The 27,442-nt window shown below is 40.6% G+C and overlaps 1 protein-coding gene across 3 annotated transcripts in view; it reads right to left on the reverse strand.

Annotated features, from left to right (window-relative positions):
- Window positions 1-13,906: 13,906 nt before the first annotated feature.
- Ubxn2b (UBX domain protein 2B) overlaps window positions 13,907-27,442 on the reverse strand; it is a 30,747-nt gene continuing 17,211 nt past the window's right edge. Inside the window, exons 3-9 of one of the 3 annotated variants that reach the window (XM_023717729.1) lie at window positions 26,989-27,139; window positions 25,452-25,535; window positions 24,386-24,495; window positions 21,685-21,822; window positions 18,813-18,926; window positions 16,320-16,512; window positions 13,907-15,781 (exon numbers count right to left, since the gene is read on the reverse strand). In XM_023717729.1, the coding sequence (XP_023573497.1) occupies window positions 16,350-16,512; window positions 18,813-18,926; window positions 21,685-21,822; window positions 24,386-24,495; window positions 25,452-25,535; window positions 26,989-27,139 (760 nt within the window). In that variant the 3' untranslated portion in view covers window positions 13,907-15,781; window positions 16,320-16,349. Of the gene's footprint in view, window positions 15,782-16,319; window positions 16,513-18,764; window positions 18,927-21,684; window positions 21,823-24,385; window positions 24,496-25,451; window positions 25,536-26,988; window positions 27,140-27,442 lie in introns of all 3 variants that reach the window. The other 2 variants (XM_004633362.2, XM_023717730.1) reach the window with 2 other exon arrangements.

Consider the following 27,442-nt stretch of genomic DNA (forward strand, 5'->3'; position numbering starts at 1 on the left):
AGTGTGAGAGACAGCGAGAGTGAGAGCGAGTGAGCAAGGGTGTGAGAGACAGCGAGAGCGAGTGAAACAGCGAGAGCGAGTGAGCGAGGGTGAGTGTGAGAGACAGCGAGAGCGAGAGAGTGAGCGAGGGTGAGTGTGAGACAGCGAGAGCGAGTGAGCGAGGGTGAATGTGAGAGACAGCGAGAGCGAGAGAGTGAGCGAGCGAGGGCGCGCGAACATGAGCAAGCATGAATGAACATGGGATTGAAACCAAAAGAGACAGACAGGAGAAATAAGGATGGAGGCTGAAGTCTGCATATTTGTTGGAAGCTTAAACTAAAAAAATTACCCCCCTTCCATACAGTGTAAATGTTTTCAGAAATTTTGCTATCTCCACTATAATGAGTTCATAGCAGGAGGCATGCTGAGGAAATAAACACGCTTCTGCGTGGACCTAGATGAAAGTCAGTAGAAGCTTTGGAGAAACAGGATGGAAACGAGCGGGTCTATTTGAAGGTATGAAATGAAACCTTCAGTCGTGTGAACACTTCAAATATGTAAACACCTTTATTATTTTCACTAACAAAATATATCCTCTTAATTTAACATTTAGAGAAGGAAAATAAGTTGGGAATTATCCAGAGCTCCTTTGCATCTGAGACCAATCAAATGAACTCGCGTCATGGCTCATGGGGGTGTGGATATCATCTCCCTTTGGACATTTTCATTGTATCAAGATCAAAAGGATTGAAACCACAAAAAAGGATTAAGATACTTGTGGATTTAATTCTGTGTGAAAAGTAATTTCTCATTTCAGGGATTGATTGTATAGAGAGAAGCACTGCTGATATTTTAGAATTGTAAGTAACTTTTTTTTTTTTTATTTGGTACAGGGTCTTACTGTGCAGTTCAGACTCATAGTGATCCTCCTGTTTTCTGCCTCCCCAGCACCGGGATTACAGGCGTGCGCCACCATGCCTGGTCTTAGTGGCCACTTCAGCATGCCTGGGAGTGGGGCTAGTGTGGCATGTTGCAGGGGATCGAACCCCAGTCCCTGTGCTTGCCTAAGCAGGTGCTTAGTCTGCTGAGCTGTCTTGTCCACCCTTTAGTGCCATTTTTAGGGTTAAACAAACTCAGGATTTACTTATATAAGTAAAAAAAAAAAGAAATCTATGGAAACTGACTACTGGCCTAGTATTTTAACATACACAAGAGAACTTTTAAGGGTATTACCTGGTTAAAATAAAGTTTTATGACATTTTCTTTTTGAAAAATAATTCCAAGAACACAGACTCATGCATGTTTGCAGACCTCCTTATCTGTGTATCAAAGTTATTTGGAAATCTGTGACTCATGTTCACTTCTGCCGATTCTGCTTGCGTGGACGATTGCATAACAGAGCTAATTTAGAAAACAAGAACAATATATAATGAAAGTGAGAATTTTCTGAAGTTCAGCCAAGGTCAACAGCTGCTCAAGTGGAGTGCATTTTAGAGGCACGAGTGCCACATGATCAATGACTTTAATACCATTTGATTTTCCTATAGCTTTTCAATTATAAATATATATATATATATTCAATTTACCATTGTTAAATTTCATTAGCTACTCTTTCACATTCTTATTAGTCATAAATAGGTGATGACGCATTCCATTATAAAATTGAACACCAAAGTCTAAACATATTATGTAAAATTTATTTCAAGACCTTTTATTAAATAATAGGAATTATACAGAATAGCACTTGTCAGCTTATATATGCAAAATCTCTAAGAAATACCATATTGCAGGCAATCAAGTTATATGACAAATGGTCGGCACAGCTTTGATTATTTCTGAGTAGTCAAGTAAAAGGCACCAAACAGTGTATTTCCCTGGAAAGCATTCTTTACTTACCATTAATGGGATTTACAAATCCTCAGGCAGTATGTACACTTTAGTTGTTCAAGAAGGCATTATTATATTTCTTTTGAGACCAGGCCCCGCTATGTAGCCCAGGCTGCCCTCAAATTCACAGCAATCCTCCTGCTTCAGTCTCCCGAGTGCCAGGATTACAGTTAGGAACCCCCACACATGGCACAGGAAGGCATTCTTCAGTATTTTTCTCCCAATTCTGTCATGAGGAAGTGCTAGGATACTTCTCTGAAGCTACAGATCCTACTTCACCAGAAATGAACCAAGGATGACAAATCCTAAGACCCTCTTTTCTTCCTTTACAAACCTAATCAAAATGTACAAACATAGCTGAGGATGTAGTTCAGATGCTGTTATGGTTTTTATGTAGCTATTTCCCCAAAACTTCATGAACTCATAGGGCTCTTTCAAGCAACTGGATCCTGGATGTGTGATACCAGAGTAGTCCACTGATCAGCTTGGCATAGATCTGGGGTGGGAGCAAGCTGGATTTACTGAAGAGGAAGAGCGTCCCTGGGTGTGGGTGACACCGACCTGTAACACAGCTCGCACCTGAGAGGAATGCAAAGGGCAGGAAGGCAGGCTCACTGCCTCCTGCCTGCCACACCAGGAACTGCTCCTCCCCTGCCACAGCACCCTGCCACAGAACCAGCTAACTGAAACCTCCTGGAACTGTGAGCTAACATAAACTTTTCTTTCCTTAACTTACGTGTGCGCCAGATATCATCGGACAAGGTCCCTCGTCTCCTGAAACTCACTTTGGGAGAGCGTGGGGGAAAGGAAGGGGCGATGCTAGTATGCAGGAACAAAAGTTACACAAATTAACAAGAAAAATAGCAAGTAATTGCCTTTATTATGGCAACTAAGGCAAGATGACTGAGAAAGACAAGTGATGACCCTAGAATAAGTCATCAAAGAAAGCTTCCTGGAAGACACTACATTAAGCTGAGCCACAGTGACAGACCTTACAAGAAACTCACATTTCTCACAACATGCTGCCTGCAAATAAGTGAACTGGCTCTCAGCAGGCCTCCAATAAGTGGGAAATCCAGTTAGCTTTAAGGTAAACCCCTTATTGGAGATGAATTACACATTTAGTGCTCAGTATTAAAAAATATAAACTAAGATCAGTTTCAGTTGTCACAGAACACCAAGCACACAATGTTTCAAACACTAACATCTACTCACGTTATATCTGTAATAGGTTTTCAAGGAAGAAGACCCCTAAGCTCAACATTTTATGAATACATATATAAAGTATGACATTTCCATGGAACATTATCATAAAACCGATCACCTCATTCCACAGAACGTTGAACCTGGAGTCAATAGGTAGAAAGAAGACATTACTTAACTGTACCATGTTCTATGCGCAAAAGTCTAGAACAGAGTCTAGAGTACTGGGAGTAGGACTTCCACTTGATCTCAACTAAGTTCATGACTTTAAAACTTTTTTTTTTTTTTTTTTTCAGAACCGGGGATTGAACTCAGGTCCTTGCACATGCCAGGGAAGCGCTTATTCCACTGAACCATCTCCCTAACCCTAGCCATCTCCCTGGCCCCTCAAACTTTCTGATGTCTAAATACCTGGCTATTCATTATTGTAGCTTATTTATTTATTTTAACATTTATTGTGTGTGTGTGTGTGTATGTGTGTGGCCAGCTCAGCCCAAAAGGGGGCGCGGCTGGCTGGCATGTGGTGCTGGGGGATTGAACCGCGGTCCCTGTGCTCTGCCAAGCTTGTTCCAAGTAGGTGCTTTAGACCACTGAGCCATCTCTCCAGCCCCTGTAGCTTTTTAATTAACAGATTTTTCACAGAAAACTAAAAGGTATAGTTTTCATTAGGATAAACATGATAAAGACTACATTAACATTTGAGAAAATAAGCCTCTTAACAATAGAAGTGAAAATTGAAATGGGAAAGTATGGAAACTACAATGAAGCACCTTTGGCAAGTATTTTTTAATAAGTAAAGAGCAGATAAAAAAGGCAGAGTGGTGAGCAACAACAATTTAACCTCTCTGAGATTTGGAATGTGGACTCTGAAAATCAACTTGGAGAAGGGACAAAAGAGGGAGGTAGATGTCCAGGGACGAGCAGAACGCAACCTGAAGAACACGATGCCAAGAAGAGCCCATCCACTGTTTCTTCCCAACGCATGCCTTGTGGCTCTTGGCTTGCAGTGGGGGGAAAAGGAGACCGAGCCTAGAGACAAGAAAATGCTGGGGCGCCCAGGGGCCTCAGGGAGAAAAGCAGAAAAGATTGGACCAGCAGCTGCTGTGGTCTGTGGGACAGCCCGGGACGCCGCTCTACTGGCACGGCACCCGTCGTTCCCCCGGTGAGGGCATGGGCAGACTGTGTGCTGAGCGTCCTACATAAGGGCCGAGTAGCCGCATGACTCTGTTCAGGGCTCCCAGGGACTGGGTGAGACCGCCATAGAGATGGTGTGGTCCAGGAGTAGGCTGGAGAGACTCCCAAGGAGTCTGAGCTGAAGGACACAGTACCACTCCTGCAGCTCGAGGCCAGGCCCAGCCAGAGGTGCTGGGTCTGGAAGTCAAAGCACTGGTGCCCTTGCCCTACCCTCTGCTGACACCTGCACTCAGCATGCCTCTGGGGTCTTGGCTGGGACCCTGCCCCAAGATTGCAGATCTGTAGATCCTGCAAGAAAACCATCCTCAAAGTCAGAGAATTTTCTTTCTCCCTCCCTCTTCTTTTGTTTTTAATGGGGCAGAGATAGATATAGAGATAGATGGATAGCTAGATAGCTAGATAGTTAGATACAGATACAGAATGAGAGAAAATTTTCTTTCCTTTTTTTCTTTACTAGTTTATTGAGGTTTGGGACATTTTCCTTTGTCTCTTTTCCTTGCTTTTTCTCTTTTTTTCATTCTTTTGTTCTTCTTTTACTTTTTCTCCTTTTTATTTTTATTCTTCATATAATTTCTTTTTTAAAAAAATCATTTATTGTGTGTGTGTGTGTCCAGCTCAGCCCACCAGGGGGCGGGGCTGGCTGGCATGTGGTGCTGGGGGATTGAACCGCAGTCCCTGTGCTTTGCTAAGTTTGTTCTAAGTAGGTGCTTTAGACCACTGAGCCATCTCACCAGCCCCTTAAAAAATATATTTGTTACAGGGTCTCACTATGCAGCTTGCACTTGTAGAGATCCTCCTGTTTTGAGCCTCCCCAGTGCTGGGATTACAGGTGTGTGCCACCAGGTCCAGACTTGGTGGCTGGCTCAGAGCTCCCAGGGGTGGTGCTAGCGTGGCATATGGTGCTGGGGATCGAACCCTGATCCCTGAACTTGCCTAAGCAGGCGGTTAGTCCAATGAGCTATCTTGCTGGCCCTTCATTCTTCATATAACTTATTTTTCTTTTTTTTTTTAAAAAATCATCTATATCTTGTCATTTCTTTCTGTCTCCTTGACCCTGCATATAGACTTCCTTCTACCTCTCGACAGTACCCTCTGTCCCCCCTTTCTCTTAGCATATAATTTAAGGTATTGATTTTTTGCATTCTTCTGTTCTCAACCATCTATATCTACAATAGTATAAACATAAAGCTTACTCGTCTTAGCTAACTCTTTAAAATTATGGTTGAATTCTTCTTGACCATCAGCAGAGACATAGTTAATGAATTTATTAGCTGTGGGTCAGTACCTGGATTGTTTTGGATGTCTACACTATAATTGTAGATTTCTTCTCTAGGGTTAAATGTGGTGTATAGTTGATTCTTATAGTATGTTGAGATCCAATTGGTCTTAGAGGATACTACTGTAGCTGACATGCTTGATAGTACAGGCTCACACAACTGTTGCTATCAACAGGCTATCTCTGGGAACCAACACCTACAGTACATGTGCAACATTAACAGTACCAGGCAACATTTCCAGAGGTTGGTGCTGGGCCAATGACACTGCATCTTCACTCCCCACATTCAACCGAGATGGTCAGATTCTGGGGCACAGGCAAAGGACCCTAAACACACCACTTAAAAGTAACTGAAGAGATCTCCATAAGACAGACTCTTTACACACAAAGTGTCCACAAACCTCAGCACAAATCAAACACACAAACTCAGAGACAGACAGACAAACACAATGGAACATGAGACAAGGCAACAAGTCTCCCTCAAATTCGCAACTCTTCCAGAGCAAATATAGGTGACACAGAGGACAGTAGCACAGCCACACACCTGAATTACTTGAAAGGATAATGCAGGAACTAGAAAAGCAATCGAAGAGGTATTCAAGTGAGATCGCAGAAGCTGTGATTTAAAAGATAACAGAAATAATAACCAAAGTGATCTAGGAGCTCTTAGAAGTCATTAGTAAAAGCTGGATGAGCTAAGTAAAGCAAAACAACACATGAATGATCAGATTAGTAAAGAATTACAGTCCATGAGATGTTTTCACTCAGAAATCCAGGACATTCAAAGCTATATTCAAAGTATGGACAGCAGAAGTGACCAATATTAGGACAACATTTCAGAAACAGGAGACAATGACGCCTTCAAAGACCAGCTACTCAAAGGCACCTCAGGAGCAAGGGAGCATGAAGCATGGACCAAAGAGCTGCTGGGTGATGCCGAGTCCAATCTAGGAATAACTGAAATAAGTAAAACATCAGAAGACAACACAAACGGCATAAAAACCGCTTTGCAGAAATACTAACAGAAAGTTTCCCAAGAACTGGAAAGAAGTAAACATATAGATAAGTACGGCATACAGACCCCAAAGCACTACATCCATTAAGACACTTAATATCCAAAGTGCCAGAAATCTCTCACAGAAGAGATTTCTCTCACAGGAATAAAATCTTAAGAGCTGTTAGAGAAAAGCAATGAATCATACATAAAGCTGAACATATTAGAATTATGAGGCTTCCCAGTAGAAACCCTAAAGGCAAGGAAGAATTAAAGTGTTTTCAGTTTTAAAAGATAACAACTTCTAGCCCTGACAAATACATCCTGCAAAACATTCCTTCGAGACTGATGGAGGAGGTCATGCTTCCAAACTGCTCTATGGATTCAATGCAATTCTTCTCTTTTTTTGATTCAACACAAGTCTGACCAAAATTCCAACAACATATCTCACAGAATTACAGAACACAACTCTAAAATTCTTTTGAAACCTGAAGAGACCTAGAAGAGCAAAGGCAATTCTAAGCAACAAAGGCAACACAGGGGACATTGCACTCCCTCACTTGAAATACTATAAGGCTACCGTGACAAAAATGGCATGGTATGTCAAAAAACCAAAACCAACCCTCCTCCCCCAAAACCAGACCCAAAGATCCCTGGATCATATCAGAAAATGCAGACACAACTGTAGACATACACAGCCACCTTATCTTTGACAAGTACCTTTGTTGGAAGAAAGACAGCCTCTTGAATAAATGGTGCTAGAAAAACTGGCTTTGCATATATTGAGTTTAAAATTGGACCCGTATTTCAACATGCACTAAATTTGAAATAGATCAAAGATCTAAATATTAAAATAGAAACATTAAATCTGCCAGAAGACACTGTTGTAGGTAACAACTTTATGAATACACCCTGACTACATAGGAACTAACGCTAAGAATCAACAACTGGGATCTCACATTATAAAGCTTTGTACAGCCAGAAAACCACCAATAGAGTGAAGAAACAACCTACAGTGTGTGAAAAAATGTTTTCCAGCTCTTCCTCAAAGAATTATTATTGAGAAGGTATAAAGAATTCAAAAAAGTCAAACCAACCCCCAAATTTAAAGATGCAATCCAAAAATGGGCCTCTGAGATGAATACACTTTTCAGATGAAATGTGAATAGTAAACAAAATACGAGTGTTCAACATCACTTATTAGAGATATGCAAATTAAAACAACAGAGATTCCATTTCACCTCAGAAAGAATTGCTATCATCAAGAAATTAACCAATAAGAAATGCTGGAGGGGCTGTGGGGACAAAGGGACCCCTCTCCACTGTTGGTGGGAGTGTAGAATGGCACAACCACTGTGTAAATCAGAGTAGAGATTCCTCAGAAACAAGGGTTGGAGGTACCATTTGACCTAGCTACTCTCCTTCTAAACATCTTCTCAGAAGAATTAAAGACATCATATGCCACAGGGATATATACGCACCCATGTTTGCAGCAGCAGTTTGTTATAGCTAGATCTTGTAAATAGCCCAAAGGCTCTCCAATTGAGGAATACATAAAAAGATGTGCTGTTTTTATACCATGGAGTCCTACCCAGCCATAAAGAAGGATAAACTGGAGACTTCTGAAGGTGAAATGGTGCAACTCAAGATCATACTCAATGTGAAATAAAGCAGATGCACATGTACAATCATATTGTCTCACAGTATAAGAAGCTGAAAGAGTAAATACGACCCAAAATGTACAGCAGATACTGTAAAATGGGAAGAAACTATTCAAAAGGAAAGAAAACTGGGGTGGGGAAGGAAAAGAAAAAATACACACACACATGATAGTTATACTACTAATTTCTCTTGGTTCATTGAAAAGGTTTGTGCTAATACTGTTTGGATAGTTAAATGCCTATATGTTATACTCAGTAATTTAAATATAACAATATGCAATTTATTAGCCATTGTTACCCTATTACCATTTTTTAAAAATCTTTTTTTCTCTTTGAAATAAAGTTTCTGAAACTAAGGTTAAAAACAAGACTGATAAAGAAATAAAGGACTTCCATGACAAGGAGCACCTCAAGAAATTCCATGGCTACCAAACCACATTATAAAAAAAATTCTAAGGGATATTCCATAAAGAAACAATAAAGCCAATGATCCCAGTAAGCCAAAAAGAATGAATATCCCTCGCAGGATAAACAGCTAAGCAAATGGAAAATAATGAAACCTGCAACAGGAAAATTAGTGCAATGACAGGAATAAGTGAATACCCTTCTAAAGCAACTTCAATGTGAATGGTCTCAGCTCTCTAATCAAAAGACACAGATTGGTAGGATGGATCAAGAAACAAAGCCCATGAATACGCAGTATGTAAGAAATACATTTATCATGCTGGCCTCGCCCCCAGGGAACACTGAGCTAGCGATTGAGACTGGGCATGGTAGCGCATGCCTGTAATCCTAGCCATTGAGAGGCTGAAAACAGGAGGATCACTTCGAGCCTGATCTGTGTACTGAGACCCATAGACCCTGTACTAAATACATAAAAAGAGAAATATATTTAATTTAAAAAGAAATTCACAGATTAACAATCAAAGAATGGAAAGCAGTATTTCATACAACAGAAACCAAGAAAAAAAGTAGGAATAGCTATCCTAATTTCAAACCAAAACTAATTGGAGAAAAAGATAAGGGAACAACTGAACAGGAAGAGATCCTAACTATAAACATTTATGTTCCAGCAAATGCCACACCCAACATCAGAAAACAAACTCTATTAAACAAGAAAAATCAGACAAACACCAACAGAATCGTGATGCATGACCTCAATAACCCGCTGTCACGAAGAAATCAACTAGACAAAGAACAAAGGAATATCAGAGGTGATCTAGCCTCTGAACCAACCAGTAACAACAAAGTATATATATTCTCAGCAGCATATGGAACTATCTCCCAGATAGATCGCACATTAGCCAATAAATATACTTGTAAATGCAGCAGAACTGAAATTATCCCATGCATATTATCAGAATACAGTATAATAAAACTAGAAATCAACTGCAAAAGAAAACACAGAAACTATGCAAACACATGGAAGTTAGGCAATACTCTCTTGAATAATGAAATACATTAGGCAGTTCCTAAAATCAACAATAATACCAGTACTACATGTCAGAACCTATGGTACACATGAAAGTATCCTAAGGGGGAGGGTTACTGAGATGAATGTCCACTTCGGAAAAACAGAGTGAGCTCACTTACATAATCCTGCGATGTACCTCCAGGTCCTAAAAAGTGAGAATAGTCCAGGTGCAAAGCTAGCTTGAGGAACTATAAAAAGATCAGAGCAGAAATAAATGAGACTGAAGACAAAACAAAGAATCAAAGCAGCGCTTCTTCAAAATAATAAAACAGACGAACGCTTAGGCAATCTTACCCAAATTAAGGAAAGAAAAGACCCAAATCCACACAATTAAAAATGAAAAGCCAAAAATCACAAGAGATAATGAAGAAGCTATTGGCAACTACTTTTAAATCTGCACTCAAGTAAAATGGAAAATGTAGAATGGCTAGATTCCTACACCCATATGAATACCAAAGTTGAGCCAAAAAGATACAAAAACCTTGAATAATCCAGCATTAATCAATAAAATTTAAAAATTTAAAAAAAATCCAACGAAGAAAAGCCCACACCTAGACAGGCTCATTGCTGAATTCTACAAGAACGCCAAACTCTTCAAACTTTTTAAGGAAGCTGAAAGGGGGGCAATACTCAAAGTCACTGCAAGAAGCAAGCATTATTCTAATTCCAAAACCAGGAAATGATTCAACCAAAAAAAAAAAAAAAAAAAAAAGAGCACTACAGGCTGATCTCTTGAATGAACATGGATGCAAAAAACCTCTGAAAAATACTGGCAAATGGGATACAGCAAAGCAACATCATACCTCACGACCAAGATGCAATGATGGCTTGACTCACGCTAATCTAGGGAAGACACCGCACAAAAAGAACAAAAACCACATGGTCATCTCAGTAGACCCCTCCCAAATCTGAAGGCCCAATCAAAAAGCAGGCATCTTGGGCCTAGGGAACTAGCTCAGGAGAATAAGAGCTTGCCTAGCAAGTGCAGGGTCCTGAGTTCAATCCCCAGTACTGCAAACAAACAAAAAACAAGCATCTGAAATGATAAAAGGTCACTAACCACATGACAAAATGTTCAACATTGCTAGCCACTCAGGAAATTGAAATTAAAAATACACTATTATACCTCACTCCAGCAAAAGTGTCAATAATGAAGAAATGTAGTAACAAATGCTGGGAAGGCTTAGGGAAAAGAAACCCTTTCTCCTTCATTACTGGGGGAGAGCAAAAAGGTACAAGCATATGGAAATCAGTATGGAGATTTCTCAACAACCTTCAAATAGAAATGCTAAGCTGGGTACAGTGGCACATGCCTGTGGTCCTAGCATTTGGTAGGCCGAGGCAAGAGGATCCTGCAGTGTGAGGCCAGCCTGAGCTACACAGTGAGTTGAAGGCCAGCCTGGACTATCTAGGGAGACCCTGTCTCAGCAGTACAAAACAGAACAGAACAGAACAGAACAGAACACACAAAATAAAACTCCATTTGACCTGGCTATTTCCCTGCTAGGTGTCTTCCCAGTGAATCAGACATCTTATGACAGTGGCACATGTATACCCATGTTTCTAGCAGCACAGAACATAAAAACTCAAGGTTGGAAATGCCTAAAAGTTCACCAACATGAATAAAGACCAAGTGGTATTATACAGAATGCAGCACTACTCTGCTGTGAACAAGGATAAACTTGAAAATATGTAGGAAAACGGATACATCTTTAAAATATGTTAAGTAAATCAGATACTCAAGCTTAAATATCACGATTTTTTATGAGAACCCCAAAATATAAAGCACAAAATTTATGTCAGACAATAGGTAATAGCGAGATGGATCTTTGGCATATAGGGTTGCAACAGAAAGATGGAGGGCGGAAGAGAGGTTGGGAAATCAGTTTTTTTTAAAGGGGGTGGGACTGTGAAGGGCTGTGTCCATACAGCAAGTCCCTAAGGGAACATGGTCATCATGTGCTACAATCTTGTATAGATTTATTTAGAATATACATGTACATGGAGGGGTTCAAGAGATGCTGGGGGTGGAGGGAGAGGAGAAGGTGGGGTAAAAACAGAACTATCATGTCCATGTACCAACCTCCACAAAAAATGTAGTTCTTGTATACTACAAACATGGGCCAAAAAAATAATCAAAAAGTATAGCAAAAGGTATGTTATATAGATAAGAAAAACACCAAGGCACACCAAGGTTAAATCCACACAGTTTTACATGAGAAAGTTCAAGTGCAGATAACTTTAAGGGAAATAAAACAGGGAGAAAGGCTTTGTGGAGGTGGGGAGATCTGTGGATGAAGGACAGGGAAGCCCAAAGGGACCATGCAGAGACATGTGCATGGACCCATTTCTCACAGCAAATGCCCTCATTGCGCATCATGATGTATACTAACAAGCAGGAAGGAAAGAGAATGGCAAGAGTGAAGAGAAGTGTGCTCAGAAGGGAGGGAATCACTTGGAGGGGGATTAATAGCAGTATGTCTTCTACTTCAATAAAATTTTTATTTGCAAAAAAGATCATGAAATAAAGGCATCTGGTACTCATTTTGATACTTTATTTCCGAGGGCAGTGAGAAAAGCCTCTGTCCTGGGTGCTGTCTCTTATTGGAGGCCGTTTCTCACATGACTGCCACGTGCATGCAAGCTGCAGGAGGGAAGGGAAAAGGGAAGGGCTTATGGCAGACACACAGCAGCTGCTTCACACCACCGATTGCCTGTCTTGCCCCAGAGTTGCCTACAGAGCACGCACACCTTAACACAGGGACTAGCTAGCAGAAAGAGCCTGTGCTGCTAGGTCAGCAGTGTCCTTAAACCCTTAGTGAAGTCTGTCCGCCCCCCCATCCCCGTGATGCATCAACAGACATTAAATTATAGACGTTACTCAGGTTTAAAGTAACCCACTCTAATAGGGCTACAAATCAAAGACACCTTCAAAAACATTTTCAGTGAATATCAATGAAAACATATTTTATTGGTAACCAGACACTTCAGACTTTTTGATTACATGTATCATGCAAAACGACTTCTTCACATGTTTGTCTAACTGTTCATTTTTATGATATTTTTGAGATGCTTATTAATTTGAAAAGTTACAGTGACTGCAGTAGTAAAAATCATTCAGAAATATGACTTTCAATGAAGCAAAACACTATGTAACACACATGAACAGGTTGTTCATCTCTTCTGGAAGACGAACTCTCCTAGTGTAAATCAATCTGTATTTTGGAAGACCATTATATACAAAAAATGGCAACAGTTTTTGTATGTGTATCTACAGCCACTCCACTCAACCAATAAAAAGAAATTACAAGAAAATAATTAAAAAATTAATGTTCCAAATAATCTTTCCTGTTTTGTTAACCCCAAACAGGCAATGCCTGTCTCCTCACAAGTGCCCATTTCTGCTGAGCAGCGCAGCACACACCCACGATCCCAATGCCTGCGGGGCTGAGGCAAGGGCCGCTCAATCCCCAAAGCTTGAGTCTTGCCGGGGCAGCACAGCAGGGCCCTGCGCTAGCAGGGGAAGAAAGGTCATCTCCGGGAAGTCCTTTCCACAGGACCACGACTTCCTTCTGTTTAAAAGGTAGTTCATTTCTGCTAGTCCTTTTGAACCAGGTTTTTATTACCCAGTTTCTTTTTAGTAAGCAGAAAGAGGCAGGGCATCCTCCTGTCAGGGAAGACTCAGGAGATCCTCTCACGGCACTGAGGGAAGTTCTCTGCGGTGGGGAGACCGTACTTCAGCCTCTGGCAGCTGTAATAGCACCCTGGTATTCGTTCAGCTACGTGATGCCCCTGAAAGCACCAGTGACCCAGGAAAAGGGATCCCACTCAAGTCAACTGGCAGTTAGTTACAAAAGTCTTTGCTAGATATCTGGAAGTGGGGTGCTGTATGCAGGTATAAAAAAGGCAGAAGTGGTTTTGGAATTGAGCAGTGGCAGAGGCTGGAACAATTCTGAGGGGCGTGCTGGACTCCAATGTCCTTAAGCAGACTGTCAGTAACAATTCAGAAGTTAATGTAGAGAGGGTACGGAAAGGCAAACAGGCTGGCGGGGAGGGCCTGGATCCCCACAGAGACGCCTAGGGCCGTCCACACCTTCTTGGCAGACTCTCGACACTGAAGTGCTGTCACCGGGGCTCTGAGGAAGTGAAGGAAGCATTATGGGAAGTTGGATGAGGGCCTAATCGCGCAGTGACAGAAGCCAGAAGAACTGAACACTGAAGCTATGTGGGAAGCAGAAATTTATAAATAAACTTAAATATTATTAAACACTGTTTTCTTCTCGCCAAATGTAGTAAGACGTGAAAGACACTGGTAAATTGGAGGAAGAACTGATACTTGTGAAGCCAGGATTTGATGACTGAGGAAGCTGCCAGCCCACCCAGTGGCAAGACCCTGAGAGCAGAGATGCGCAGCAGGAAGGCTGGCCCTGCCGAGGGCGAGGAGGGTGCAGCCGGACTGCACTGGCTACTCTCAGAAAATCCAAAGGCCCGAGGACTCAGCCTCTAAAGAGACTAAGGGTGTGACTCATACACTTGCACTATCTCGGGGGAAAAACAGCAGCAGAGGTGGGATTATTCAGGAAGGATGTGTGAAGAAGCCGCTGTCCAGTGGAGTGACTCCCCGTCACATACACGGAGGCCCTCATGTTTCCTAACAGTGTTATAGCGGAAGACGCTGCCATCTTGAACTAAGAGGTATGAGAGCTGACACGAACGCAGGAAACAAGCTGATGAAGTGCTCGCTGTAGATGTGTGCCGTTCGTGAGAAGGAACGGCCTGTGAGCCGCAGTCAACACTGGCCACGAGCCTGGGCGCAAGCCTGGCCCCGTGCGTGCGTGTGCTTGCTGCTCGGCTCCTTGCTTCACTCCACTGCCAGCTTTTGGTTCAGGGAGGGCTTAGCTTATCCGACAGCTGTGTGCAATCAGGTTTGGGAGGACACGGTTAACTTCTGAGCTCACGGGTGAAGAGAAGTTACACCTGGGGAGTCGCTCTTAACTGAGATGGTTTAAAATGGTGAGATTTGGGGCTTCTGTGTGGCGAACTTCAAGCAGGATTTTGCAGTTTGAGTTGATGCTGTTACAGGTTTAGACTTCTAAGCACCTTCGGATGGATGAATTTATCTGGGGTAGATGCGAATCTTTTGAGAGAGAGGTGAACTGTGGCAAGTGGGCACAGTGATGCCTTCCCCCACACTCATGTCCTACTCCCCAAAACACAAGCAAGTAACCTGATTGCATGAAAACAACCACTACCACCACCAAAACCACTGAAACCCTGGGCAGCTGGGATTAAGGGGAGGAGCTCGTCCTCAGCCTCACGGAACCGCCTAAGCTCTCACGAGCAGCCAACTCTTCCTGGGTGTTACCAGGGAGCGGCAGGGCTGGGTATGATATAGCCCAGTGGCACAGGAGACTGCCTGGCCAGGGCACAGTCCTGAGTTTGATTCCGGGAACCAAAAAAAGAGAAAAAACATCAAGGAGATGTGACCATGGAAGGGTCACAGAGAGGCAATGATGGCGAGCTTTATAATGAAAGAAGGGATGAAAAGCCAAGGGATTAGAACTGAAATACAAAACATGACTCTCTAGTACCGCTTCAGCCCTGTCTACACCTGGATTTTACAGCACAGTGAGACCCACAGTAAACTTTCCACTTACAGAATTTTAAGAAAATAGATCTATGTTACTTTAAGCTACAAACTCTGTAATTTGTTATGGGTGCAGCAGAAAACGAACCAGAGATGGTGACCAAAGAGGAAGAGCGGTTGGGAGACCACCACATCTGATTCCTCTCATAGTGGTCGGCACCCGAGAAATATGTGGTTCAGCAGAAACTCAGACTTCATGCTGGTCGTTCTTGAGAGCCAGTCTAAGTGAATTCATGCTCCTGAATGTCCTCAGTAGCTTTGCTCAGCAATAGAGGAAACTGTGGGTGGAACACACGAGTGTGCAGCACATACAAAGCATCTCCCTGAAAAACTGGTTGACTGACTGTGATCAAGGTAGGCCTGGGAGGGCTTGCAGCCACTTGATTTTAAAGCTCTGCTTGTCATATCTTCGTAAGAACTGCTGATTGGTGGATCATTTTCATTCCAGTTTATGATGCTCAAAGTTCTATAAAATAAGAACAAAATGTATTTTGTGATCCTACTAATGTACCTAAATAAGTAAAAAGGTTGTGTAAATCTTTAATAGGAGAAATAATTATTGTATGATCAAATACTTTCAAAATCAGAATATAGACACTTTTCAGTAAATATTACAAAACTTTTCTTCATCTTATTTGAGCAAAGAAATTCTTAATGGCCACTGGTCACTGCTGCAGCAGAGTCTTTAGTGCAAACTGTACCAAATGCATTTATCAAAACAAGGTTTTGTTCACTCTCTGCAACAAATGTTGCTACATTAACACTCAGCATGGAAGAAACTGATTTACGTAGAGATTTATAAACTCCCAACCTATGTCAGCCATGCAGCTAAACATTCCAACGTATTTATCTTGGGATCTGCGCTTAGTCCATATTCATCTGTATCATCAGGATGACAGAAGACCAATAAAGCCAAAATTTACCCGTACAATTAACAAAAATAATTTGGCTTTTTTAGCACTGGAAGTACAGTGTTTTCCTTGTTAATATGACATATGACCTACCCTACGTGCAGCTGCACGGACAGGGCGACATTACTTCAGGTGCTGGAGCATCACAGTGTTGAGAACATCTGCTTCTTGTAGCGTCAGGCTCTCGTCTGTTAGCTCCTTATTTGGAAAAGACGTCACAAGAATAAAGTCAAGATTTGCAAATTCAGGACGAGAGCGTACAATAAAGTCCCGGACATCCAGGATCCTGAAGAAACAAGAAAGAAAAATATAACAATTTGTTATACAAAAGACATTTAAAATGTTTTTGGCAAAAAAATCACAGAATTTCATAATCAAGTAGTAAGAGACCAACAATAGTTATTATGCTGTGTGTTATCTTCAAAGTAGTTACTCAGAATATAGGACATAAAGCAAATGATTTTTACAAAAACAAACAGATAACACAAGTTATAATCTAGTAGTATAAATGAAACCAATTAAAAAATATATATATCTGGAAATATTTTAAAACAATGGAATTTTTAATTTGGGGAAGTATTTGAACTTCTATTTATCTTTTTTTGTCTTTTTGAGACAGGGTTGTGCTATGCAGTTCAGGCTGGCCTCAAACTCACAGAGATCCTCCTGGCTCAGCTTCCTGAGTGCTGGGATTATTGGCATGGGCCACCACCCTTGCTGAACTTGGATTTTCTATTTATCTCTCATTCATTTTTTTGTGTTTCTCATATAAGAGAAACCATGACAAACCATAGCCTGTATGTCTAACTCATTTCAATGAACATTTCTATGAAAGCTTTAGGTTAAAACTGAACAATCCCAATTCTTATTTAAAAATGTTTAGGGGCTGGGAAGATGGCTCAGTAGAATAAGCACTTGCCTGGCAAGCACAAGGGCCTGAGTTCAATCCCCGGTTCTGCCACAAAAAAAACAAAACAAACAAACAAAAAAAAAAAGTTATAACTTTAAGTTACATGTTGTTTATTTTAGCAGAAGAATTTATCTTAGTCTCAAATTAAAACATAAAGATCAACTTTGGAGTGTTTCTGACCCTTTTATTGTAAAATAGAAACAATCCTCGGTGGAATAGGAATACAGTTAATTATTAACAATACTCATACTAAAAATGCAAGCTCTACTTTTTTTCAGAATATAAAATACATTAGCAGTGTATGGCCAGAAAAGCAGAATAGCATATGGCATAAGTTTAAAGTGTAAGTTATTATGAAAAAAAATTTAAAAAATTCATTCCTTTATTTATTTATTTGGTACAGGATCTCCACAGCAGCTCACAGCTGTGACTCACAGGGATCCTCCTGGCTCAGCCTCCCCGTACTAGGATTACAGGCCTGCACCACAACACCCAGTTTCGGTGGCCAGACCGGGATCAAACCTGATTCCATGCTCTCACAGGCAGGTGCTTAGACTGCCGAGCAATCTCCCCAGCCTTAAAGTGTAAACTGTAAGAATAATTTTTAAAAACTTCTCTTGCATGCATATATATATATATATATATATATATATATACACACACACACATACTCAACAAAGATCATCATAAATGCATTCCTGAGGGTCTGGCTTCAATGAATAAATAAAAACATTTTATATGCATAATAAATCTCAAGTGTTCAGTATTAAAGGGACATTTAAAATAATTTATTTGGGGTCAGCCAGAGAGCTCAGTGGACTAAAGGGCCTGCTCAGAAGTGCAGCGACCAGGGTTTGACCTGTGAAGTGCCCTGCGGCACCAGCCTAGCCTCTGGGGCAGCCTGAATGACACTGGGCGTAGCAGTGCAAGCCTGTAATCCCAGCACCGGGGAGGCTAGAACCAGGAGAATCACTCCAAGTTCAATCTGTGTAATGAGACCCTGTACTAAATACATAAAAAAAAAAAAATAATTTACTTAAAGTACTGCATAATTGAACTGTGTTTACATGATACATATTTATATGTAGAATTTTTAATGCAGAAATTTTATTCTAATTAAAATTAACATAAGTACTTTAAGGTCATACTCTGTTGGATTAAATCTGATTCTATGCTGGCCCCGCCCCCGGGGGTGCACTGAGACCACAATTGAGACTGGGCATGGTGGCACACACCTGTAATCCCAGCTCTTGGGAGGCTGTAAACAGGAGAATCACTACAAGTCCAACCTAGTAGTGAGACATTGAGCACCCTGTAGACACTTCCCTAAAATACAGAAAAAAAAAAAATCTGACTCTGTTTCACACGGTTTTGTCAACCAAGCAAAAGTACAGTTCTTGGTTTATTTTTGTGTGGTATCTGCATTTACATTAGTATCTGGATGGCTTACAGAGATTAATTATTACCTATTTTACTCCTTATACATAGCTATTATCCTTTTGTTTCTTTTGACAAAAACTTATTTCAAAAGTGAATAAAGTATTTATATTGCAACTACTTAACTGCATAACGTTTTACTTGGGTAGGTAACAGCAAGCTCTAGACTCCTTGCTGGTAAACAAGCTTACCTGTGTGTACTATTAAATCTTTGTATCAAACGACTCCCATCTGCTAATCTGATCTGAATTTTTGTAGTTGGCACTGAGTCATCAATGAGAACAACTGCATTAAGTATAGACTTGTCCTCTTCTTCTGGGGAGGAAGGTGTGCTAACTATTTCAGGTGTAAGACTGAAAAGAAAGAATTCAAGACTTAGCATACAAATCTGAATAAATGTGACATAAAAAATGAAGATTCAGATACTGAGATGCACAGCTGGTGCCCAAGTAACTCCTGGAGTAGCCAGAACATGACTCCGCTTCAGTCTCCTCTGCTCTCCCAGCTTCCTTTGTTATACAGGATTGAAACTCCCACGTATTCTATGTTCTGTATCTAATATTTCTCAGAAGCCTAATTTTGCTCTTTCCACAATTATCTTTTTGGAATTTCATCAGACCAGCTAGCATAAGAGTTGTCACATCAACACTAATATTTAGCTTTGAAAGTCTTTGCTACTTAAAACTTTGCTGTTATTCATCAGACCATAATGATATTTTTTACATATTACTGTTTCTTTAAGTTTTACATTAAAAATTATTACTATTGTCATTGTTCCTAAATGATAGTTTAACAGATATTTACAGAGTATTTATATTGTATTTGGTATTACAACTCATTTAGGGATGAATTAAAGTACACAGGACAGGTATAGGGCATAATACATCTTTGCGTTACTTAACCAAAGGGATAAATTTTGAGAAATGCAGCATTAAGTGACTTAGCTATTGTGTGAACGTTACACAATATGCTTACAAAAGCAGTAAGATTGTGCAGTCTACTGTATACTTAAAGTACAAAATGTGCATGCACAGCCTATTGCTAAGGCTATGATGAACAATAGATTAAATCAAACACAGGAGAAAATGATGTAATCCAGCGATGTGCTAAAGATGAGATGTACGAGGCCACTCCCAGATGACACAGTATACTATTTTATAGTAAAGTTTAATAAAACCTGTAAGTATATAAACCAGCAACAGCCATTTATTGTCAAGAACTACGTAGTGTACACAGATGTACTCAGTTCTAGTAAGTCTGGCAGTGAGGAGGTTTGTACCAGTGCTGCCACGGACACAAATTCTTCAGCTACCCCACAATCTCCTGCGACAGCCACTGTAGATGTGGTTCTCTGCATAACTGCACCATGCCGCTTTATATACAGGACTTCAGTACCTGTTTATTTTTATATGCATAAGGGTCCGGAACTAAGCATCTGCAGATACTGAGTAACAACTACTGCACTTGTACAGCTGAAGTGATTACTGTGAAGGAGAAGCTATGTAGCTCTTCTGGCTACCAACTTGGTGGAGCGCCTTGGCCTTCTAGCACAGCCATGATGGAATGTCCTAGAATCCCCAGCTTCACGGGCACTGAGCACCTGATGGGGAGGGGAGCGCAACTATCTTCTTCACAACAGTGTTCTTTTAGGGTTTTCCCCCTTAGTTTGCTGCCTCTCATAGGTGCTAATAAACTAGCCAAAACTATTTTAAAAACTCTTTCCTTACTTAAAATAGCAAGCGGATTCTGTTTTTTACAATCAAAACTCTTCAGTATGGCTAGTGGTTAACACAGCACTGTTAACACTGATCTCTCATCAGTTTCTCTTGTCCTTTTGTCTCTTTTGCTTTATAAGGAAGAAGGCTGGCCTTTGTAAGATACTACCACCCAATAACATGCTGACATTCAGGTGGTGAATTTGCAGATTATAAGCAAGCAATGGCTCTTTCTAAGCTGTCTCCTTTATGGCATCATCTTTGATTTAAGTACTAAAATATTCCATTTTAATATAAATTCTTGGTCATAAATTTAAACATGCAACAAATATACAAAGAAATTACTGGGCATTTTACTTGTTCCTATTAAAAATATAAACACCAAATAAAAATGAGAAGAGCTAGAAAATTAATGGGGGGTTCACAGCATAATTTAAAAAAAGTCAAACAAACCAAGAAGGAAGAAGCCTAACCTGGCTGGCAGGTCAGAGATGAGGAAGCACATTTCTAGGTAGACTCATGATTGACAGTGATGAGTTTAAAACAAAAAACAAACAAAAAGCCTAGTCGTACAGCAATTAACCACTAAGAAGAATATATGTAGTGTATTATTTGTTGAAACTGTACTTCCGATTTGATTTGAAACTGTCTCATTGCTGTTTATCAATAAAACTTTGAAAAAAAAGAAAAAAAAAAGCTTAGTCAACTTATCTTTCTATATTCCTTACTTATCCCAAGAAGCAATCTCTATTAGGATATTAGGAGACAACAATGGAAAAAGAGCCTCAAGAGCCAATATTAAATTTCTTTAAAGGCATATGACATGCCTTTGTTTTTTGGCAGAATCGGGGATTGAACTCAGGACCTTTCAAGCATTAACTCTACTGAGCCATCTTCCTGGCCCCCGAGGCATATGACATAATGTCAGTGTTTTAATCCAATTCCTAGTTCAATCATCTTGAGCAAATTATCACATCTACCTGGTATGCATGCTGTGACGGCTACGGCTCCGTGCCCAGGCATGCTGAGCCAGTAACTAAGTCCGGGTGTGGTGACACACACCTGTAATCCCAGTGCTGGGCAGGCTGAAAACAGGAGGATCACTACGAGTCTGAGCTGCATAGTAAGACTCTGTACCAGATACGTAAGGAAAAAAAAATTATCACATCTGAAAAATGGAGTAATATGTGTCTCAAGAAACTGTTAAGAGATCCAATGCATATAAAGTGCTTAAACTACCTGGAAGGTGGTAACTAAATATTACCTACTAACATTACCAGATCAGTATATCTAATTAGACCAGGAAGGTCTTCATAACTCAGATTTCACTGGCCTTTTTATTTTGTCTCAAAATTCAGGGTGAAAAAAGAAATATTTTTTCAAAGTAACTGTTTACCTTCCAAGTTTCTGTCCTTCTCCACTAAAAGCCTTGAAGCGTAGCCTAGGCTTTACATACTCTTGGTCCTGATGGTCCTCCATGTCCAGGTTCACTTGGCCGCCATGTACCAGTCGCTGCAGCTCCAGGGGAATCTCTCTAAAGATGCGGGAAAAGTTTAGTTAAGTTAAAAAAAAAGTTAAACTACACTGTTGAGATTACTGTAATGCAATTATGAGCTACACTGTGAAATATGAGTTTCTGTTTAACTTAAAAATTTCCATGTTGCCTGACCATCTGTGTAGGTCTTTCTTCAAGTCACCTTACACTTTTCTGTGGCAATCTCAGCACAGAAGTTCTGCCTGTCACAGTGATTATGAGTATATGTAGAAAGTTACAGTGTAAGACAGTAGCTGATACCTACGCACTAGAAAATGTCTATGAACGTAACTACTTATGTAAACATTCATCTTTAAACTTCCCCAAGGAAGTTGTGACAACTGAGAGCCGTGGTTAACTCTCTGGGCGACTGGCAGCACACTACTGTAGCACAGTGTGGGGGTGGGGCTGTGAGAAGCAAGGAAATGGGGACTCCTTAGACGCTACAACTGGCTCTGGGGTGATAGAATCAGGAGTGCCAGAGTCACGTGGAGGACAGCACTGCCACACTGCTGAGCCTGACTGCTCCTGCAGAAACGCCGCTTCGGGAGTGTTCGTCAACATACTGTGACATTTCCAGGAGTGCATCTGCCACATGAGCTGAGGCCAGGCTGCGCTTCGCTGTGTGTGCAACTCAGAAGCCCTCGAACGTGGTGCTACTCATCGTAACCAGGCCGGGGAGACAGCTTGGTGGACTAAGTGCTTGCTTGGGCCACTGCAGCGGCCAGGGCTTGAACCCTGGCACTGCACGCTGTGCTGGCACCACCCGCTGGGAGTGCTGCACCGGCAAGGGAGGCCAGGCAAGGTGGCTTACACCCATAACCCCAGCGCTAGGGAGGAAGAAAACTGGAGCATCACTACGAGTCCAAGCTGCGTAGTGAGATCCTGCATGAAGAAATGAAAACTAAAACAAAAAACCTCATAGTAACTAAGCTGACATCATGTACTTCATGATTCATTTTTATACCTGTCACCCTTACATGAGCAATGCTACACTTTAGAGAGGCATAAACTAATGACTTCTTATGTATGCTAATGTGGTCATACTTGGGCATTTATAAATTGAAATAGCTACCAATTTCCAATAATTTATTCTCTTTATTTAATATATTTAAACAGGAGAATTAAATCAACTGTAAGGTAGAATTAAAATTGTACCTATTTTGTGAGAAAAGATGTGCACTGTAAGACCATATCGTCCGTGACTCCTTTCAGGAGAGTGAAGACAACAATACAAAATACTGTAAAAATGAGACAAGGCGTCTGATACAGCAGAAGCCACCTGGGGGCACTATCCACATCTTTAAGAAGTCTTTCCTGAAACCCTTCTTGATCCCAGTTTGCACCTGGTGGTATGGCTGAAACCAAAAAACCTCAACGCACCGTCTGTCTAAACATTAACCTTCAAAGTGTATGGCTCAACAAAGTTAGTTTTTATCTTTATTACAGAACCAAGCAATCAATGCTTTTATCTGCCATCTGGAGATCAGCATCAATTGTCACAGCAAGACCGGCTCGCACTTAGCAGCTGAGCACTCCCTCATCCACTTGCCCTCAGCCGTACACAGCGACTTTGCAGGGTTCCAACTCCAGTGCACGGTTTAAGCTGTTACGCCCATGTGCTCTCCACCACACGGTGGCTCCCAGGACAGCTTTCCACCTGCCTCAATGATTGCAGCATACTATTTATAGCACTTATTCTGGTCAATAAGTATCCTGACATTATCCTTGCAGATTTTTTTTTTTAAATTAAGTTTACTGGTAGAATTCAGATATGCATAAGGATCACATTCATCATGGGGACTTTCAGAATTTAAATATAACACACATGCTAATTCATCTAAAGTATATTTTTTTTTCAGACTTACTTGGTTAAATGAGCTCAACATAATTTCATTCCCATTCCACCTTAAGCACCTTCCCCGAACATATCTCATCTTTTAAAAGAACTCTGCCTTCAATTCTGCTATGCAATATAATCAATTCTGGTTTCATTAACCTTCTATGTTTAGTTGTATTTCTACTTGGGAACAATCCAATTGTCAATTAGTAAAATCATAATGCCGAAAAGTTTTCATTACCATAGCAAAGTCCTCAATTCCCTAGCCTTCGGCAAGAATGTGATTCTGATGGGCGAGAGCACCGGGCATTGGTTCATTTTCACAAAATATAATTTCAAAATAATCTTTTGAAGTCTTGCCAGCAGTAATGCCACTTTAAAAGGTTGTAATAGAGGCTGCTGAATTTCAGAGGTACATACAAATGAGAATTATACTGTCAACAGTAATAGAACAGGGGCTTAGTGGACTGGCAGCAACATACCAATCACTGTTCATTGATTAGATTAAAATGCTTTTTCTTAGAGCTAACTCCAAAGATTCATCAGACTGAAAGAGAGTGACAGCTAACACTCCTTCCCCACAAAGAACTAGAATGACGACCTCTCTAGCAACTACCATGCAATACATTCTTGAAAACTAGTAGTTGACAACTTGAACAATTATTTCAATTGTTTTTTAAAAAGCCCCACTCTAGACAACAAAATATAAATAATATATCTTACCCTCTCTTAACAGACTCTAAAAATTGTGCATTTGTTGGGTCATTATAAGGTCTCAATTCTCCATCATCTAAACTGAAACCATTGCTCCACAGCTTAAGCAAAATCTGAACCTTTTGAACAGAGAAAAAAAGCATAAGAATCCCTCCCCATCAAACAAATTAAACTGCAAATGTGATGAACTCACAACACACTGCATCATTTACATAACTTAAATGCAGAGACACGAATTGGACATTTGCTTAGCAGATTTTTTTAGCTTAACTGACAATGGCTATAAATATCAAAGGTCCTATAGGGAACTCTGGTCTCAAAGCATAATAACTCATGTAAAGAGAAAACTACACCACTCAGAAGACAGTGTCCAAGGGCCGGCCAAATAGCTCAGCAGTTTAAAGCACCTGCAAGCAGGCACAGGGGACGGGGGTTTGATCCCAGGGCCTGCCATGCTGGCCCTAACCTTGGGGTGCCGCTGAGATGGCAACTGAGACTGGGCATGGCGGCGCGTGCCTGTAATCCCAGCTCTTGGGAGGCTGTAAACAGGCAGATCACTATGAGTCTGATCTAGTAGTGAGCCCCTGAATATCCTGTAGACCCTTCCCTTAAAAAAAAAAAAAAAAGACAACAGCATCCAGCTTATGCCCCCTTGCTCCCAACCTGGTCGTTTGTCTCCGCCCACATCCTGCTCTGGTCCAGCGCTCATTCATGCTGAAGGCAACAGCTACCGTTCAGCAGCATTCCAATCGTAAATGCTTAAAATGAAATGCTAGCTCCCCAGCTGCCAAAGACAAGAGGGGTTGAGATGATACAGATGGGCTGCGTTTCTAACTCACCTTATGTTCTCACAGTATGCAATTCATAACTACATATATGAAAGAGCATTCTGATGGGGAGTTACAAATCCTTTCCACAGTTAAATTACCTCTAAGTCAGGACTGAGGAAAAAAAAAATGAGACTGAAAACTCATGTATTGGTTTTTTCAAACCATGCTTAAACAGAGACATTTATTAATTTTAAAACAAGCAATAGGAACTGAGGCAAATGCCTACATATTTTCATTTTACTTACATCTTGCAGCTGATTTTCTCCATATATATATTCAGATCGTTTGCAAAAGGAATTGCCCAGTCTATATCCTCCACCTGTAAATGACTAAAATATATACCAAGTGAGTTAAAAATTTACTAGAAGTTTATTTATCAAAATGTCATTATTAGAGCTGATATATTTCAAACTACATATAACACAATTGGCCAAAGCAGTTGATAATACAAAAAATTTACATTAGAATAAAGGTCTTATGTTATAGAGAAATATACTCAACTTAGGTTTAGGTTTCCTTTCATAAAAATAATAATAATTCAGAAGTTGAGCAAATTTAGATTTTTTTTTTTTTTTTTGAGAGAGTACTGCTATGTAGTTCTGCCTAGCCTTGAACTCACTGCGTAGGCCAGGTTGGTACTGAACTCACAGTGATCCTCCTGCATCAGCCTCTCGAGTGCTGGGATTACAGGTGTACACCACCACATCTGGCAATTTAGGCAAATCTTAAACAAGATATACATTTATACATTTTCAAATTAAAACCATGCTGTGTTATCACAACACATCTATCAAAATGGCTACAATTAAACATAGTAATATCAAATGCTAATAAGCACGCAGAGACTCGATTTCTCAGACAGCCAGAATATAAAATAGCACAACCATTTTGGAGTAGGATGACACGAGGAATACGAAGGACAAAGACCTGATATGCAAAAACAATATGACACATCTCAAAGACCTTCTGTTGAATTAAAGGGTCCTCATGAGATAACAATCACTGCATGATCCCATTTCTACAACACTTCCAACATTACAAAATCACTGAGGTGGAAAACAAGATGAGTGGCAGCCGGAGCCCAGGGTGGTGGGAGACAAGGAGGCGGGTACAGCAAGAAGGTATGCAGTGAGAGCGAGCGCCTTGTGGTAACAGGAGCTTGCCTAGGTTGATCACTACCCAAGTCCACACCTGACAGAATGACGAAGAATGATGTAGACACACATACCCATGTCAAGCTCTTGGCCTTGATCTTGTACTACCGTATAATCATATAAGATGGAAACGGAGAAACCGAGTGAAAGGTGCGGGTCTTTCTGTATTACTGTAAATGCTCATGAACCTACGACTATCTCAAAATTAAAAAACTAAAAGTGACATAGAAAAGAAACTTCCTATACTTTCACTAATAGATTATAGTCTCATAAAAATTAAACAAATATTTAAGATAACAGAAAAACTGATTATAAACCAAAAAATTAAGAGATCAAATATAGAAATGATTTAATTTTAAAACAGCAGACCTTAGGGCTGGCCAGATAGCTCAGCAGACTAAAGCACCTGCTTAGGCAGAGCCTAGTGACCAGGGTTTGATCCCCGGCATGCTGTGCTGGCCCTGGCCCCGAGGTGCGCTGAGATGGCATTTGAGACTGGCATGGTGGCACACACCTGTAATCCCAGTGCTTGGGAGGCTAAAATCACTATAAATCCAATCTATGTAGTGAGATCCTGTAGACCCCATACCAAATATATAAAATAAATGAATAAAATAAAATAGCTGACCTTTGATTTATCATCACTTGATGATCTTGTGGCTTCACTCAAAGGGATAGCCCCATGTTCTTTTGCTTCTTTGAAAAGTTCATTCACAATTTTCCCAGTTGAAGGTCGAACTATACGTAATCCGCTGTATTCATGTTCACCTGAATAGAATCTTTAAACATTATAGTTCATGAATAAAACTTGGAATAGACAAGCCACTTTATTAGAAATTATACAATAAACCACATAGTCTTACTTTCCTTTTTAGAAAGGTATTCCTGACTTCTTTGAACATATCATTTAAAACAAGATCAAGGAAAAGCTCAAATAGGAGACGGCTGAGAGACACTCACACTGATTTTGCAGATTCTGACAGCAAGCTCACAGCAAGCTCACTGCTTGGCCCACTAACTGGTGTGTCTTATTGAATGTACCTCTAGGACAAATGAATCTTTTGATTTTGTTTTTTTTTTTT

This window comes from Octodon degus, unplaced genomic scaffold, assembly GCF_000260255.1.
Source record: "Octodon degus isolate 3935 unplaced genomic scaffold, OctDeg1.0 scaffold00054, whole genome shotgun sequence".
NCBI classification, from domain to species: Eukaryota; Metazoa; Chordata; class Mammalia; order Rodentia; family Octodontidae; genus Octodon; species Octodon degus.